The 16,795-nt window shown below is 42.1% G+C and overlaps 1 protein-coding gene across 2 annotated transcripts in view; it reads left to right on the top strand.

Annotated features, from left to right (window-relative positions):
- hip1 (huntingtin interacting protein 1) overlaps positions 1 to 16,795 on the top strand; it is a 249,818-nt gene that overhangs the window by 169,850 nt on the left and 63,173 nt on the right. For both annotated transcript variants that reach the window (XM_080210991.1, XM_080210992.1), the window contains exons 9-10: positions 116 to 173; positions 9,131 to 9,206. In XM_080210991.1, coding sequence (XP_080067117.1) covers positions 116 to 173; positions 9,131 to 9,206 — 134 coding nt within the window. The remainder of the gene's footprint in view (positions 1 to 115; positions 174 to 9,130; positions 9,207 to 16,795) is intronic.

Genomic DNA, 16,795 nt, shown 5'->3' with positions numbered 1-16,795 from the left:
CAAAACAATTAAATTTTTCTGTGCTTTATGTAATGAATCCAATTTGCTATGTTCTATGCTTCCCTTCCAAATTGCTTTAATGAAGATCAGTTTTAAAATTACAATTTCTCTTCAGGTCTCCCGGCAGACACTTTACAAGGCCACAGAGACCGATTCCATGAGCAGTTCAGAAAGTAAGTAGCAACAAGCGCTTTGCTTATCTCCTCCTGTCAGCACTTTACCTCAGAGTAATTAACATTCTGAAAACAGGAGGAAGGTTATCGATATTACTGTTCATCCCTCTTTGCCACTTTGAGTGTAGTACGCATCCCAGCAACCACTTAGTGCTTTTCACTGAATATTGGTGCTTTTGAATGTCAGCTTTCTCTATTGCACTGCTTGGGGAAGTGTTTCCTTCTGCCATATAATATTTTGATATCTTTAAGAACTATTCTTTAAATTGGTGTAGTGCTTTTGATGTTGGAAAATTTCCTAAGGCACTTCACAATTTGCTGTCAGACTTGAGAAAGAGTCATGAATTTTGTGTTTATATAGCATCTTTCATGACCACAAGATGTCCCACAATGTTTTCTAGTTAATGCAAGTGTAGTCACTGTTGTAACACAGGAAATGCATGGAATGAATTTAAAGGAAATGGTCAAAGGGACGTTGAACAAGATAGGTTTTAATCAGTCTTTTGGGAGTTGGGGATGGGATGCCCTGAGGTTGAGGGTGTTAATAAAGGAGGAGATGGAGAATACTGAAGTCTCTGGCCTGTGGCCGGGCAGAGAGAGAGAGGGGAGCAGGAGTCTCTCAGAGGACCAGATTGGAGAAACAAAGGATGCAAGATGGGATGTGGAGATGCCGGTGTTGGACTGGGGTAAACACAGTAAGAAGTCGCAACACCAGGCTAAAGTCCAACCGGTTTATTTGGTAGCAAAAGCCACTAGCTTTCGGAGCACTACTTCTTCGTCAGGTAAGTGGGAGTTCTCCTGACGAAGGAGTAGCGCTCTGAAAGCTCGACTTCGACCTGATGTTGAGAAACTTCTTACTGTGCAAGATGGGACACCAGGCCAGGTTGGAGGATGGTAGAATGAGTCTCAAAGTATTTATGAGCTATGAGCATTTTTATATATTGGCCCACTTTTGAGGTAACATGCTGTTATGTCTCTGGAAGCACTCTGACCGTGAACCCCCAGAAAATTTACTGATGTCTAACTTGCCCATTTTTAAATGTGTCTTTTGATAAGTAGCATCTGTTCTCCCCAAGTAGTACATGTGTTCAATTCCTTCTGTGTATTTCATTTTGATGTTATTGCTAGCTCATTAATTTTTCATTGTGTATCAATCAGTCTGTTGCTAACATTTAGAGATTCTGCTATTGTAAGTAGCATTTATTGAAGATTATGGTTGATTTGTCAGTGATCAATTCTTGTCTACTTATCTGTGACAATCGGGTTTACTTCACCGACATTCTGGATTTTGGGATTGTCAGTGTGCAGTTCAACAGCCTGTCTTACGTACAATCTAGAATAAGTCAGCAGCTCATAGATTACGAGATCAAAGCCACCTATCTCATTACTGGAAACTGAGCTCCAGCCCCTGATTGCAACCCTCTTTCTGGATGTCCACTTGACCTTCCTGGATACCAGTTGTGCTTAAGCCACCTTGGCGTGTTACTCAACCTTTAGCCAAGCCTCAAAGTCTACATTACCAAGATACGTCTACTATTAGTCCTCTCTGTTCCTGCCTTATCCAAGTGCTTCTCAAACATTCATTCATACTTTTGTTATGACTAGACTTAGCTTTCTAATATTTCCTTATCAACCCTGGAGACCCAACTTGCATAAGTTCTAGCCCTTCAAGAACTATGCTTCCTATATTCATTCTTGGCGACTTCCATTGGCTCCCCATCCTTTACCACATCTTTTCATAACCTTTAACTAAACCTTTGCCTTTGCAATGTCAGACCTTTCCCCTGCCGTAGATCCCATACTCTTGTTTCTTCCTTCTGCTCCTTGCTTTTCCCTGTGCAGAAAGTGATGAATACAGAATCTGTGGGTTTTCCTTGATTTTCTTTGTCAGTATTTTTTCATGCCATCCTTTAGCTTTTTTAATTTCATCGTACACACAAACTGTAGGCCGAAGCTGCAAGCAGTTGTGTTTATATTCTGTTCCTAATAAAGTTAGTTTACAATAATTACGTTTGTCATCCTGCAACATAAAAATGAAACATGGTGTCAGGAGTGAACTAAATGAAGACTTTGAAGCCATCGATGTAATTGTCCAGGTTATGGAAAAAGCTGTGATAAACTAAATCACTTTGCTAAGGTGTGGAATTGGAACAAAGTGCAAATGAATCTGAACTTTTCATTGATGCAGTAACTGCAAATTTGAAAGAAGACGGCTGGAAGGTTGGTTTAAAAATTTCTGGTGAGCTTCAAGCTTTGGCACTGGTGTACAAGCAAATGTGAGTCCATCGCTCGTTAGCACATGTCCCAAGTACTTGATTTTATGGAGACCTATTTTGCACCTTTCCTGCTACGCGAGGGGGACATGAGCACAGGCTGAGGCAGGTGCTGGAAAAGCCTGCTTGGTAAGATAAGTAAAAGAAAACCATTAACTAAAGCGAAACTGTCTATTTACACAGGTGAAGACATTGCTGCACAAGGCCAATGCACACTTGAAGTGAACTACAAAAAACAGTCTCGAGCATTCCCATTGAGAGTGGTGAGAAATGATACTACACCCATTCTTGGAACTAAAGCGCATGAAAATCCGTAGCTAATGAAGAAAATAATGACGGTGACCTCTGATGACACCCTGAGTGAGTGTCACGATGCGTTCTAAGGGCTTATTTGCCTAAAGGGAGAACATCCCATTAAAGATCCACGAAACTGTGACACCCAAATGCACCCACCCAGTAAAATGCCAGTAATGCTGAGAGATCGACTGAAAGCAGAGCTGGATAGAATGGAGAAACTTCAGTTCATTAAGAAAATTGATGTGCCAACTAAGTGGTTCATCCAGTTGTAATTGTAGAAAAATCAGCTGGGAATCTGCTAGTCTGACTGGACCCCTGAGACCTAAACCAGGCAGTATAAAGACAGCACTATCTAGCTCACAATAGAAGAGATCACGTGTAAGCTCGTTGATACTGAATGCTATTCAGTCTAAGATGCAATGGTAGGTCAAACTGAATGAACAGCACTCAAATCTCCGTACCTTCAACACAGCATACAGGCACTACAGGTTTTTACCTTTATCTTTTTGGTATTAATTCAGCTCCGGAGGTGTTCCATAAAACAGTGAAGCAGCTGTTAAAGGGTGTGGAAACCATATCGGCAATGTGCAACAGGAGAAGAACACAACTGCAGGCTGAGGTGGGTGCTGGCAAGAACTTGAGAGAAGAACTTAAAGCTAAGAAGGAAAGGTGAAAATCAGGTCTTGATGAAATGAAGTGCTTGGGGCATGTGGGAACAAGTGAGGGATTGAAGTCAGACCAGAGTAAAATTGAAACAGTCATGAGTATGCCACCCTAGAATGTTAGAAAAACTTGGAGAGGATTTGGGCATGGTGACCTTTCGTAGGGAAATTGATTCCACGCGCCAGACCTAATAATCCTTCTCAAAGTTCGAAATGTTGTGAATTAGCACTGGGAACAAAGTCACCAAGAAGGTTTCACCAGCCTAAAGAAAACACTGACCCAGGCAGTAGCGTTAAAGTATCACAATGTCAGTCAGCCAGTCGAGATATCAGTGGATGCTTCAAAAACTGGGCTGGGAGCTGTCTTCTTACAAAACAAAGCACCAGTGACATATACTTCAAAGGCAATAACTATAACACAGCAGTGCTATCCCCAAATAAAGAAAGAAATGCTCACCTAGTGCTTGGCCTAGAACGCTTCCACCAGCTTGTTTATGCAACCTTTGGAGGTAGAGTCTGATTGTAGACCTTTGGAAGTTATGAAAAGCCCCTGAATGTGCACCACCAAGAATTCCAAGAGAATTAATGTGTCTGCAGAGATATCAAGTCAGCGTTAACTACATTCAGCTTTGACAAAGGGTCATCTGGACCCAATATCAGCTTTTTTTCTCTCCTGACAGATGCTGCCAGACCTGCTGGGATTTTCCAGCATTTTCTCTTTTGGTTAGCATTAAATACAAACCAGGCAAAGAAATGTATATCCCAGACACACTGTCACATGCACACTGACCCATCATGGAAGATGATAAAGAAACAGAAATACAGATTCACATTGGGACAAGGAACTTACCTGTGACTAACAATCTAGATAAGATCAGGGAAGCGACAAAGAAAGATGGTCGCTTTGCTGGTCTCAAATCAAATCGTGCAAAATAACTGCTCGCACGTTGGAGCAGAGGTCCCTCTGCTGTACGAGAGTGCTGGAACTTTTCTCAGGAACTTCATGCAGCAGAAGAAATACTTTTAAAAGAAGAAAAGATAATTCATGCAACACCAAGGAAAGAAATGTTGCAGCACGCACATGAAAGCCACTGTGGCATAGAAACATACAGGAGAAGAGTTAGAGATGTAATGTATTAGCCTGGAATGGGAGCACAAATCGGGTTAACACTGAACTTGCGTACGTATTGCCAAAAGTACAGTAAATCACAACAAAAAGAACTCCTTCAACCACACTTCCAGAGAGGCCTAGACAGAAAATTGGCAACAATTGACCACAGTGAGCACCTGAGTACCCACTCGCAATAGATTATTACTCTAAAGTATTGAGTCTTTGCTGCTGAGGAGTAAAGGCATCACACTCGTAACTCATTTGAAGTCAGTCTCTGCTTGTTATGTGCTCCTCTCGGACGACTGTCCACAATCCTCGAGCACTGAGTTTCACGAATTTGCACAAGACTGGGAGTTTTGCCACATTACGTCAAGTCTCAAATATTCGCAATCCACTAGAATGGTGGAACATATCTTGCAGACCTTAAAAAAATCACTTGGGCTAACTTCGCCCCAGCAGCTATTTTTCCAGTCTTTGAGCTACAACATGCAGCGGCACCAGAAACAGTGCTTTGACTGAGGAGCCGAACCTCTGCCTGAACTGCACGTGAGAGAAAAGGGAAGGATTCAGCAAGAAGGGATTTGTTGGGATTGCTGTTGTCACAGGAATCACAGGAGAACCAACGTCTTATATGGTGCAGCCTCCAAACATGAAGCTGTCAGGAAGAAACCAGACATTCCTGTGGAAAACAAATGAAGGCGTATCCAGACCTGAACCAGAAAGTGGAGCTGAAGATCAAGAACCAGAATCTGCTCGTGAAGCAATAGATAACCAGGTAAAGATTGAAGAGTCCTGAAAGCTAACGAAGAAGTGAAAGTGACAGAGCTGAACAAGGTCCTCTCCTTCAAAATCATCTCTGTCGCCATTCAGCACATTCAGTTGAAGCATTATGGAAAAACCACAGATGAGTAAAAGACAAAATCGGACTGTCCAAGAAGACTTTGTGAACTTGAGAAGGCTATATTCGTCGTCTCTTTTGTTCAAACAGAAACGAGTCGGAAATACTTTTGTTTTTTGTTTAAGGTAATGTCATGATATCAGAGAGATTGTGGTATTAGATATAACATGGTGCCCTGTATACTTCACTGAGTCACCTGATCTGGAAGTAAGAGGTCGGATAGTACATATCTATCAGTTACAAACTTGCAATTGTGTATATATTTTCTTTTTAATAAAGTTCGTTTACAATGATTATATTGGTCATCCTACAGCATAAAAACAAAGCAAGTTGTGTTCTTACACAGTTGCCGCCCTTGTTCTTTTAGGTGGTATAGGTTGCGGGTTTTGAAGGTGCTGTTGAAGGAACCTTGGTGAGTTTCTGCATGGCATCTTGCAGATGGTACACACAGATGTTGCCATGTGCCTTGGTGGTGGAGGAAATGGATGTTGAAGGTGGTGGATGGGGTGCCAATCAAGTGGGCTACTTTCTCCTGGATGATGCCAAGCTTGTTGAGTGTTGGAGCGGCACCCAATTACCCAGAAGGAAAAAGCAGTTTGGACCAGTATTCTTCTTTCCCCGTTTATTGTTTTTCTTTTCTGGGAGGCAAGTGGAGAATATTTCATCACACTCATATGCCTTGTAGATGGTGGACAGGCTTTGGGAAGACAGGAGAGTTATGCGCTGCAGAATTCCCAGCTGTTGTTGCCACAGTACTGATGTAGCTGGTCCAGTTCCGGTTCTAGTCAATGGTAAAACCGCACACGCACACCCCCTATATTCATGGATCATTTTCCTTATCTCCCTTTGAATGCCTCCCACTGATCAGGCATTGATTTATCCTTTGACAAGCTGATTCCAGTCCACTTGAGTGAAATCACATCTCAGCTTAGTGAAATTAACCTTTCCTCAATTGAGAGCTTTTACTTCTTGGTCTATCTTTGTCCTTTCTAAATCTCAATTATAACCACTTCAATCTCCAACTGATGACCCCTTCAGCTGCCCATCTTAATTCCCTGATACAAAGTCCAGAACTGTCCCTCTCTTGTTTGGCTGGCTACATAACGGCAAATAGAAATCTCTTCAATGCATTTTAAGAATCCTACTCTCTCTCTGCCTTTCATGCTGTTTCTACCCTGTTTACTATTCCTGTAGTTGTTACTGCCTGTTAATGTTTTTGAACTTCTCAGTCTTTTGCCAATGATTCGATATCTCTGACCGTTTTAAGGTCTCTAATTCAATCCTAGTAGTTTGATTGCCCCTCCTGTGTCCTTCAGTTAAATTCATAAGGTCTCACTTAAAACTGATGAAACTCACATCTGTGCCTCCAAACACCACCATTCGACTGTTGGACTAGTTGACCTCTCATTTACACTTTCAGCTCATCCAAAACTCAACTGTCCATATCCTGTTCCACAGCAAACCCTGTTTCCCCCATCATTCTTTCTTTGCTAGTCCAGATTGAATCCTAGTGTCTCCATGCCTTCACGTTATGGCCTTGTGTTTACTTCTATTTGTGGACATGCTGTATCAACTTTTATAATCTCCAGATTTACAACCAATCTCAAGTTCTTCATTCACCCGTGCTCTGTCTCTTAATCTTTTCCTGTTGTGTTGGGTGCCCAGAGTGTTAACTTTATTTTCAACTAACTAGATCTGAAACTCCCTTCTTCAACCTCTTTTTTTAAGGCTTTAAACTTCCTCTTTGTCACCCTCCTAATAACTCTTTTGGTTCAGTGTGAGTTTCTCTGTTGTTTCTATGACGCACTAATAGTATTGTTTTTCTGGAATAAAAGTGCTACGTAAGTACAAATTGTTGGTGGTGGATTATTGGTGCTTGCAGCTCTGTAGACCAAAGATCAGCTTGCTCTGAGGTAGCACGATGAGTTGTTGGCTTCAGTGTGATCATTCCTGTAGTTTAGTTGTAACATTAAACATTGTGACCACGCTTTAAAGGGTTAGAGTATGTTCAGTAAGATAACTCTAATTCAGTACTAATCAAAAAACAGAATATCGTGGATGCTGGAGAGGTGAAACTCAAACAGAAAATGCTGGAAGTATGCAGCAGATCATTCAGCATCAGTGGAGAGAAACAGAGTTAGTATTTCAGGTCAATGACCTTTCATTAGAACTGGAAACATCAGATTTGAGCAGGGAGTGTGTAGGACAATGACAAAGGAACACCTGAAATAGGGTGAAAGGCAGGAGAGATTGAACAACAGGAAAGTTAGTTTTACTGGGCAAAAGGGAATGGTATAGGGGCAAGAAAAGGAATAAAGAAATAAAAGATGTACCCAGAGCAGATTTGTCTGCAAGCAATAAAAAACAAAAGTCAAAAGGGAAAGAAACAGGGGGCTCGAGATTATGGTCTAAAATTGTTGAACCCATTGTTGAGCCCAGAAGGCTGTAGGGTGCTTAATTATAAGTTGAGATGCTCTTTCTAAAGCTGAGGACAAGGACAGAGATGTAGGTGTGAGAACAAGGTGGCAAATTAAAATGACAGAGCTCAGGTTTGTACTTATGGACTGAATGGAGGGCTGCAGCAAAGCAGAGACCCAATCTGCACTGGCTCTCCCCAGTTTGGAGGAGATCACATTATGAGCAGCAAATATGGTCGGCCAAATGGGAAGAAGTGCACAAGAATCAGTGCTTCACCTGGGAGGAGTGTTTGGGGCCTCAGATGTTTAGGAGAGAGGAGACAAAAGAGCAGCTGTTAGGTTTCCTACTTTTGCATGGAAAGGTGTTGTGGCAAAGAGGACAGAGTGTTGGGGCTGATTCTTACTGAGGGCACATTCCCTTTGGAATGTTGAAAAGGAGGGGTGGGGTGGGAGGTGTGTTTGATGGTAGCTTCACGCTGGGGATGGTGGATATTAGTCCAGTGAATATGGAGGCTGATGAGGTGGAGGGTGAGGACGAAGGGAACTCTATATTGGCTCTGGGAAAGGATGAGAAAAATGGTGGACATGATTGAGGGTGCTGTCAACCATGCTGGGGCTCGGTGGCGAGAGGAAGACATCTCCAAAACACTGGTGTGGAAGTTTGCGCCATTGGAACAGTTGAGATGGAGCTGGAGGAACTGGGAGTCATCACATGATGAAGGAAGTGCAATTGAGGTAGTTATAGGAGTTGATGGGCTTATTGAATATTAGTTGATAGTCTATCAGCAAAAATGGAAACAAGTTCAGTCTGTCAGAGAAAGCTGGAGTCAAGGTAGGAAGAAATCAAAGCAAAATACTGCAGAAGCTGGAAATCTGAAATAAAAACAGTGCGAGAAATGTTCAGCAGGTTCAGCAGCAACTGTGAAGAGAGGAACGGTGAATGTTTCGAGTTGAATGTGACTCAAAGTAATCACTTCACTGGGCCAGGAACAGGCCGCACAGATCGATCTGCCAGAGCATTCCTGTTTATGGATTTTGGGAAGAAGGTAGAAGAGAGCTGTATGGATTGGGAAACTGAGATGGAATGCCTTGAAGGGAAGATCACCAGAGGAGACAAAGTGCATGACTGTTCTGAAAACAATGGCTTGTGTTTGGTGGTGGGGTCTTGGTCTGGTGGAAGTAGGACAAAGTGTCTGAGAGTTGCCATTCAGTATCTGCAAGGAAGAGGTTGCTCTTCTCAAACTCAAATTTAACCTTTAAAGGCATTTGTATACTTAATTTTACTTTTTTCCCCCCCAGACTGAAAGAATTACTTTATAGATCCAGCAACTTACAATATTTCAAGCGGCTGATCCAGATTCCACAGCTCCCAGAGGTAAGCTCCTTTTGAAGATTAAAAATAGACCGATATGCCGTTTGTGCACATTCTGTAGCAAGCAAACATTTTAAATTGCTACTGGTGAGAAGGAGATGATAACACCAACACCAGCTGACGTGTGTTCAGTTGGCAGCTCACAGACTGTTTTCAAATCTGTTTCATACCATTGCAACTCGTAGGCAGTGAAAATAATAGAACCACTCAATATTGTGGATTAAAATGCCAAATGAGGCCAACCCATTATTGAAATGTGAATCTCTTGGCCTTGTGCATGGCATACTGTGCCAAGATTGCCATGTCTCTCATGGTGTATGTAAAATGCAGTTGCACTTACTAAAACCTGGCAAGACATTTAGGAGCATCGAGTGGGCAAGAACCACATTGTGGCCGCTGATCTCTTGGAAACTAACCTGAACAAGTACCCGGTTGAATGCATTGTGCTGATATTATAAAATAGTTGAGAATCGCACATGTGTGAACAGAGCCTATGTAATAGTGGGTAGATTCATTTCTCATTTGTGCTGATACAATGTTTGCCAAGGCTGCAGAGATTCCCATTGTCCAGTGTGAGAATGGTGTTAGGATATGTGGCAGAACAAGTATTTTGTCAGTTTCAATTACTACACTTGCCCATTCCCACAAATTACTTATGTTGGGGAGTTGGGTGAGGAGGAGTGAATGGCCTGATTGTATTTGACCTGCTTTTTGTGGGCAGGACACACCTAGACAATTCTCCACATTCTTGGGCAGATGCCTCCGTTGTAACTGTACTGGAACAGCTCAACTGGAGTCACGTCTAGTTCTGGACCGTGAATCTTCAGCGTGGCAATTAGGTTGTTGTCAGGACCCATAGATGTATTCATTGTGCTCAGCTGTTTCTTGATATCCTGGAGTGAACTGAACTTAGTGAAGATTGGCTTCTGTGATGCTGCAGATCTTAAGAGTAGGCCAAGGTGGATCAGCATTTGGCACTTTTGGCTGAAGATAGAACACACAACACTACAGCACAAACAGGCTGTTTGGTCTACAAGTTGCACCAATCATATCCCTACCTACCAGGCCTATCTATAACCCTCAATCCCATTAAATCCCATGTACACCCTCAATCCCATTAAATCCCATGTACACCCTCAATCCCATTAAATCCCATGTACACCCTCAATCCCATTAAATCCCATGTACACCCTCAATCCCATTAAATCCCATGTACACCCTCAATCCCATTAAATCCCATGTACACCCTCAATCCCATTAAATCCCATGTACAAGATGGTTGCAAATGCTTCACCTTGTCATTTGAACTGAAGTGCTGGGCTCCCCACCATTGAAATGGGGATACTTATGGACCCTCCCTCCCCTCTAATTATTTAATTGTCATCCACTCTTCACATCTGGATGTAGCTGGACTGTCAAACTTTGATCTGACCTGTTGATCGTGAGATTGCTTTGCCTATATCATGCTGTTTTTTCCGTTTAGAATGCATGCAATCCTGTGTTTTAGTTTCACCAAGTTGGCAAATCACTTTTATGTATGCTTGGTGCTTTTCATGGCTACTCTTATACACCTACCCTATTGAGACTGGGTTGGCTTGCTGGTAATTGTAATGACAGACATGCTGGACCTTGAGGTTATTATAGTGATGTACTGTTCTGCTGCTGCTTGTGGCTCTTAGTGCCTCATGGGCTGCTAGTTTTGAGCTGCTCTCCTCCAGATCTATTCCATTTAGCATGGTGTTAGTGCCACACAGTGCAATTGAGAGTGTCCTCATTGTGAAGGTGGGACCTTGCAGGTGGTCACCCCTATAATATTGATGCCACAGTGGATGATCAGCATTGAAGGCCCACACCCAGAGTACAATGTGTGTCCTTTCTGCCCTTAGTGCCTCATACAAGTGGCATTCAACATGTAGTCCTGATTCATCAACGGAGGGAGAGTAGAGACCTTCAGGAAGTTTTCTTGCTCATGTTTAACTTGATGTCATGAGACTTCGAGTCCAGGGTCGATTCTGGAAACACCTAGAGCAATATCCTCCTGACTGTGTGCCCTCACCTCTGGTTGGTTCTGTCCTGCCGAAGAACAGACAGAAAATGGGTCAGGTTGACTATTTTGGTGTTTGGGATGTTGGCGGAATGATTCTTTTGAGTATAATTGCATTAACCTGTGATTGACTAGCTTGTGGGCCACATCTCCCAATTTGGACACAAGTTCCCATTAAGGAGAAATTTGGAGGGCCATTTGTATTGTCGTGCCTTAGTCTTGTTTGGTGCCTAGAGTGATGGTGTGTGGTCCATCTGGCTTTATTATCCTTGTTTTTTGTAGTGATTTGATGCAACTGGTTAGGCCATTTTAGTGGGTGGCTAAGAGCCACATGTAGACCAGACTGGGTAAGGTTGGCAGATTTCCTCCACTAAGTGAACCAGATGAATCTTTGCATCAATACTGATACTAGCCTTTTAATTCCATATTTATTTTAATTACTGAATATAAATTCCCCAACTCTGTGTGAGATTTGAATTTTCTTATTGGATCACATCCAAGCCTTTCGATTACACAACCACTATGTCACCGTACCTGCATGTTTACCCTTGCATATAGTAACAAAGTGGAGATTATGACCACAACATTGTTGATTGATAAATGACAACATAGCACAATACAATTCCCATCAGACTCGAGCAAAACTCTGAGTGGCACCAGCTGAACTTGGCTTAAAGTACCTGCATAGTATGCCGAGCGGAATTGCTGGAATTACGTACAAGAGATTTTTGCTGTAAGGCACTGCTCGGTAGGCAGCCAGTTAGCACATTTTATAGGAGTAGAAATCTGGGTTGAAGCCCACAGCCAAGGATGTATAGCTGTGTTCAAACACCATCAAATGTCAGGCTATAGAAAACTCACGGAAAAGATTATTACTAACGTTTTCTCCCTATCTATTGTGCTAGACTCCAGCAAATTTCTTCTTAACCTCTTTTAAAACAAACAGCCTCAGATTCGTAAATCTGTTTTTGTAACTCTTGTCTTCCATCCCTGGAACCATTATAAATCTTTTCTGCACCTTCATGCACTTCCTAGGTGTGATGTCCAGAATCCTGTGCACTGAACCAGTTGTTTTGTAAAGGTTCGCCGTAACTTGCTTTTGTAATCTATGCATCAATTGGTAAATTGCTTGCCACTAAATTCCTCACCAATGAAGGTAGAATGAACAGGCAAAGACTGTTTTACAGCCTATTTTCCCATCTCTAGGTCTTCATCGCTTCAGTAGAAATAGTGCCAGTATCTTGAGTCTCTCCTCACAGCCAAACAATGCATTTTTCAGCAGACAGCAAAGCAAAGTTTATTTAGAGGGAGTCTTTATAAACTGTTGCAAACAGAATTTGATGTCAAATCAATTTTGGTTACTTACAGCTTTGGCTTGTAGGTGTGATTGATGGGTGTGTTACCCACATACCCCTGTTCTGGCCAGAATATTAGAGACACGATATATCGTCTTGAAAGTATGGGTTTGTGTCTGTGCCACTGTACTGCTAAACCTGTGTTCTCTAAGTGTTCAGTGAACTTTTTCCTTTCTACAATGGGACATCCAAAACTACATACAGCAAAAGAAAACAAAGGACTTGCATTTATAGTGTACTTTTCATAATCACCGTGCTCTCCATGTGAAGTATATATTGAAATGTAGCCATTGTTGTACGTCGCTTTTTGATCCTCCGATGTTGGCTCTTTCTGTCATTGTGAAGCAAAATTGATCAAGCGTTGGATTGTCCACCCATTAATAAGGAACGTGAGCTGTGATTAGACCTGACAGGTTAGTTTTACCCTCCTGATGATGACAAAGTTTTGTTGCAATAGTAATCCTGCTCAGTATGAGAGGAACTGTAAGTTCAGACATTTGGTGTACGTACTTGGCTCAGCAGCCAGTGATGCGAAGCTACCATCTGTGGGATTATGACTGAACGCCCCCAAATGACAAACCCGCCTAAAAGTGGCAGCCACAAGCAGCAAAGTGATAATAACCAGATACCATATTTTTATGATGTTTATTGAGGGGTAAATATTGGCCAGGAAGCTGGGGACAACTCCCCTGCTCTTCTTTGAAATAGTGCCATGATATCTTTTACATCCACCCGAGCAGGCTGGTTGGGGCCTCAGTTTAACATCTCATCTGAAAGAAGGCACGTCTGATGATGCAGAGCCCTCTCTCAGTACTACATTGGTGTATCATTCTAGATTTTTGTGCTCAAGCCCTGGAGTGGGGCTTGAACCCAGAACCATGTAATTCGGAGGTGAGCATTCTGCTGACTGAGCCATGGCTGATAGTACAGCACTAAGTCTGGTCTGACTAATGTCTTAAAGAAATCTAGCATTATTTCTTTGCTCTTGCAATTTCCTTATTTAAAATTAGCATTTGAATTTTGCCTCCAAGCGAGTTAAAAACAGGAGCAGATCTTTCAGTTTCACTCTGCCAGTGCAGTTTTCTGTGTAACAGGATCACAGATCAGGAATTCTGAAGCCCAAACCATTTCTTTTAATGAATAGAATTTCCTGCAAGCTATCAGTCAGGTGTACTAACCTTCGTGTCCTAATCTTGACCTATGTTCCAACCCAGAAGAGCTAAATTGTAGCGTTCATCCCTTAACTTCCCTTCTTAAAGTATAGAAACAGCAGGTGGTGGTTGTGGCAATGGGAAAGAGGAGGAATGAAAAATAATCCTTGAGTTGTCAGCAATTGAAAAGATTTCTACTAAATCTGCTATGTTTTATAAAAGCTCACCATAGCTTCCTTGCTTTTGTAATCTATGTGTCAATTGATAAATTGCTTGACACTAAAGTCCTAATCAATGAAGGTAGAATGAACAGGGAGAGACTGTAAAACAGCCTATTTTCTCATCTCTTGGGCTTCATCACTTCAGTAGAAATAGTGCCAGTATCTCGAGTTTCTTCTCACAGTCAAACAATGCATCCATTGACTCTGTCTACACTTCCCACTGCTTAGAAAAAGCAGCCAGCATAATCAAGCACACCACGTACCCTAGGCATACTCTCTTCCTCCACCTTCCGATGGGAAAAAGATACAAAAGTCTGAGGTCACATATCAATCGACTCAAGAGCAGCTTCTTGCCTGCTGCCTTCAGACTTTTGAATGGACTTAGCTTGCACTGAGACACCCTAGCTATGACTGTAATACGATGTTCTGCAATCTATCCTTTCCTTCCCAATGAATGGTATGCTTTGTTTGTATAGCATGCAAGAAGCAATACTTTTCACTGTATACTAACGTGTGACATCAATAAATCAAAATCAAAAAATTCTTATTTTATGAGTAATGTGCCTCCTGCATTCTGAGTTCCCATGCTGCTTGCAACTCTTTCTCTGAATGAACCAACAGTTTCCAATGGCCGTTATCCCAATGCACTGGATCATCTTGCCAGTTTTACACAACAATAACTTGATCTGAGCTAGTGCTCAGAACTCTGCTGCCATAATTTTACTGGCATGCCCGCCCCAGAATCAGGGCAGGCAAGGCTCGCAGAATGGCATTCTTAGCCTTGGGCAGAATATTATGAACCTTGGGCGAGGTGGTAAAATTCCAGTTCATTTCTCTTCACTCTAACAGTCCTTAACTTTGCTGTGTGCGAATTTCAAAGTTCTCGAATGGGAGCGAGAAGGGGTGAAAGGTCTGTTACTTCTTCATAGTCTTGCTTCCCTCTTTACTCAGCTTTTTCCCCCTGAAAGTTAACTGCACCAAATTGCTCTTTATCACTCAGTCTGTGTTGAATAAAAATTGAGAAAGCAATTGGTCACGCTGTACAAAATTAGTCTCAATCCTCAAGTGAGTTAAATGAAGGCTCAGCAGATTTTAATTAAAGTATTCATAGGTGTGTCTAATTATTTTCACAATCGTTCTTTGTGGTAGAAGCCTATTTCTGTATATAATTGTGAAGTGATTATCCATCCGGATAGACTTGGGAATACATTGCTGTCATATATTACACAGTTGCAATCACACTTGAATGCTACGGAATCCCAAGCTTTAAATTCAATTTCCACAGAAATAGAGCATAGTTGCTTTTGTGTGTTCTATGTGTAGATATTTCTGAATGTTAAATGATTTTTTAAAAATACGCCTTGGAATCCGATAGTTTCTTTCTTCGTACTCAAGTTTTATGCCCGTCTCTCTCGGGGCCACAGTGCAGCAACTTTTTCATACTTTGGGCATTCCTCATGTCAGCCTGGACACTGTCGGCAGGCTGTTCTACCAGAAAGAATGTTGCAGACAAGGTTGATACTTGCTCTTGTGCTCGTTTTCACTTGCTGTTTTTCCTGCGGGACTTTTGTCAGATAGGGATCAGAAAAGGAAGGGTCTTCTCATTTTCTTTCTCTATGCCCCTGGTGTGCCAAGGGAGCACCCAAACTGTGGGGGAGTCTTGGGTGATATTTGGCATTTTGGGTTGTGAAAGGGAGGGAAATGGCAGGGGCAACTGATTGTATGGCTTGAATCTTGCTAAAGTCCATGAGCTTGTCACACTTATTGTTAGAGGCGAGGTAGACAAGACAGAAGATTTAAGATGACAGTTAACCAGACTTGACCAGATTTACTCAGATTTGCAATTTGAACCATTTTAAATTCTGTTCTAAGGGTCTTGTGTACATGTAGGTTGTTAATTTGTGTACTTGGCCTGAGCTTTTCGAAAGGGTATTAGAAGATGTCTAATGTTTTTCTCTTTTCCTTGTCCTGAATCAAAGTTTAGCTTTCCTGATCCCATATCTTATGGAAGCCCTGGAATTTTCCCTCACGCCGTGCTCCATCCAAATGCTCCGATTGGTTATTTGGTGATGTCTGCTGTTCTGTACCTCTCCCAAGATGTTGAACTTGGATATTGTGACATGTGCTCCCGAATTAACAGTGCTCACTTGCTGTAATTTTCAATACCTTTGCCGCCTGGCTCTTGGATTTGTTTAGTACTTATCCAGCTTTGACCCTCTGCCACTTCTTTTGAAGTTGACCAGCCTCTGCACTCGTGTTGGGTTTGTTCTCTCTGGACTCATCCTTTCAACCAATTTCCATTCTTTGTGGTCTCGCCACTTCTCTCTCCAACCAATCCTACTCACCCTGGATACCATATCCTTATTGCTAGAAAGTGGCTGCACAAACTTCTAATGCTCATGCAATGTTAGGTGCTCTTAACTTTATGACACAACAGATTGTCTCATGATTTTGTTGCATTGGGACTGGCAGTTGTGTGATTGTACTAGATATGGAACTTTTAGCATCAGTGAAGAATGTGGATGAGTCTGTTTAATGCATAACTATCAGCATCTGCAGTCTCCTGATATCTACAGTCTGGATGTTGGCAACTCTGGTGTTCCCACCGCTGCTGAGTTTTGTTTACACAGCCTGTAGCAGACTCGCCAGAGTTTTGATGTAGTGCAGAAAATTCCCACTGGACAGCAAAGCACTTAATCTCTCCAAAAAAGGATTGGAAGTTGTAGCTGGGGAATCTGACTGTAATCTCGAGGTACTCTATAATTGAGATTGGCAATGCATCAGGCCAACTGGATCATATTTTTATATAACTAGACCGTTT

The sequence above is a fragment of the Carcharhinus amblyrhynchos genome, chromosome 23 (assembly GCF_965287045.1).
Source record: "Carcharhinus amblyrhynchos chromosome 23, sCarAmb.v2.hapA, whole genome shotgun sequence".
In the NCBI taxonomy this organism is placed as follows: domain Eukaryota; kingdom Metazoa; phylum Chordata; class Chondrichthyes; order Carcharhiniformes; family Carcharhinidae; genus Carcharhinus; species Carcharhinus amblyrhynchos.
Note: the sequence above shows the minus strand (reverse complement) of the source record. Positions and strands in the feature narration are given on the sequence as shown.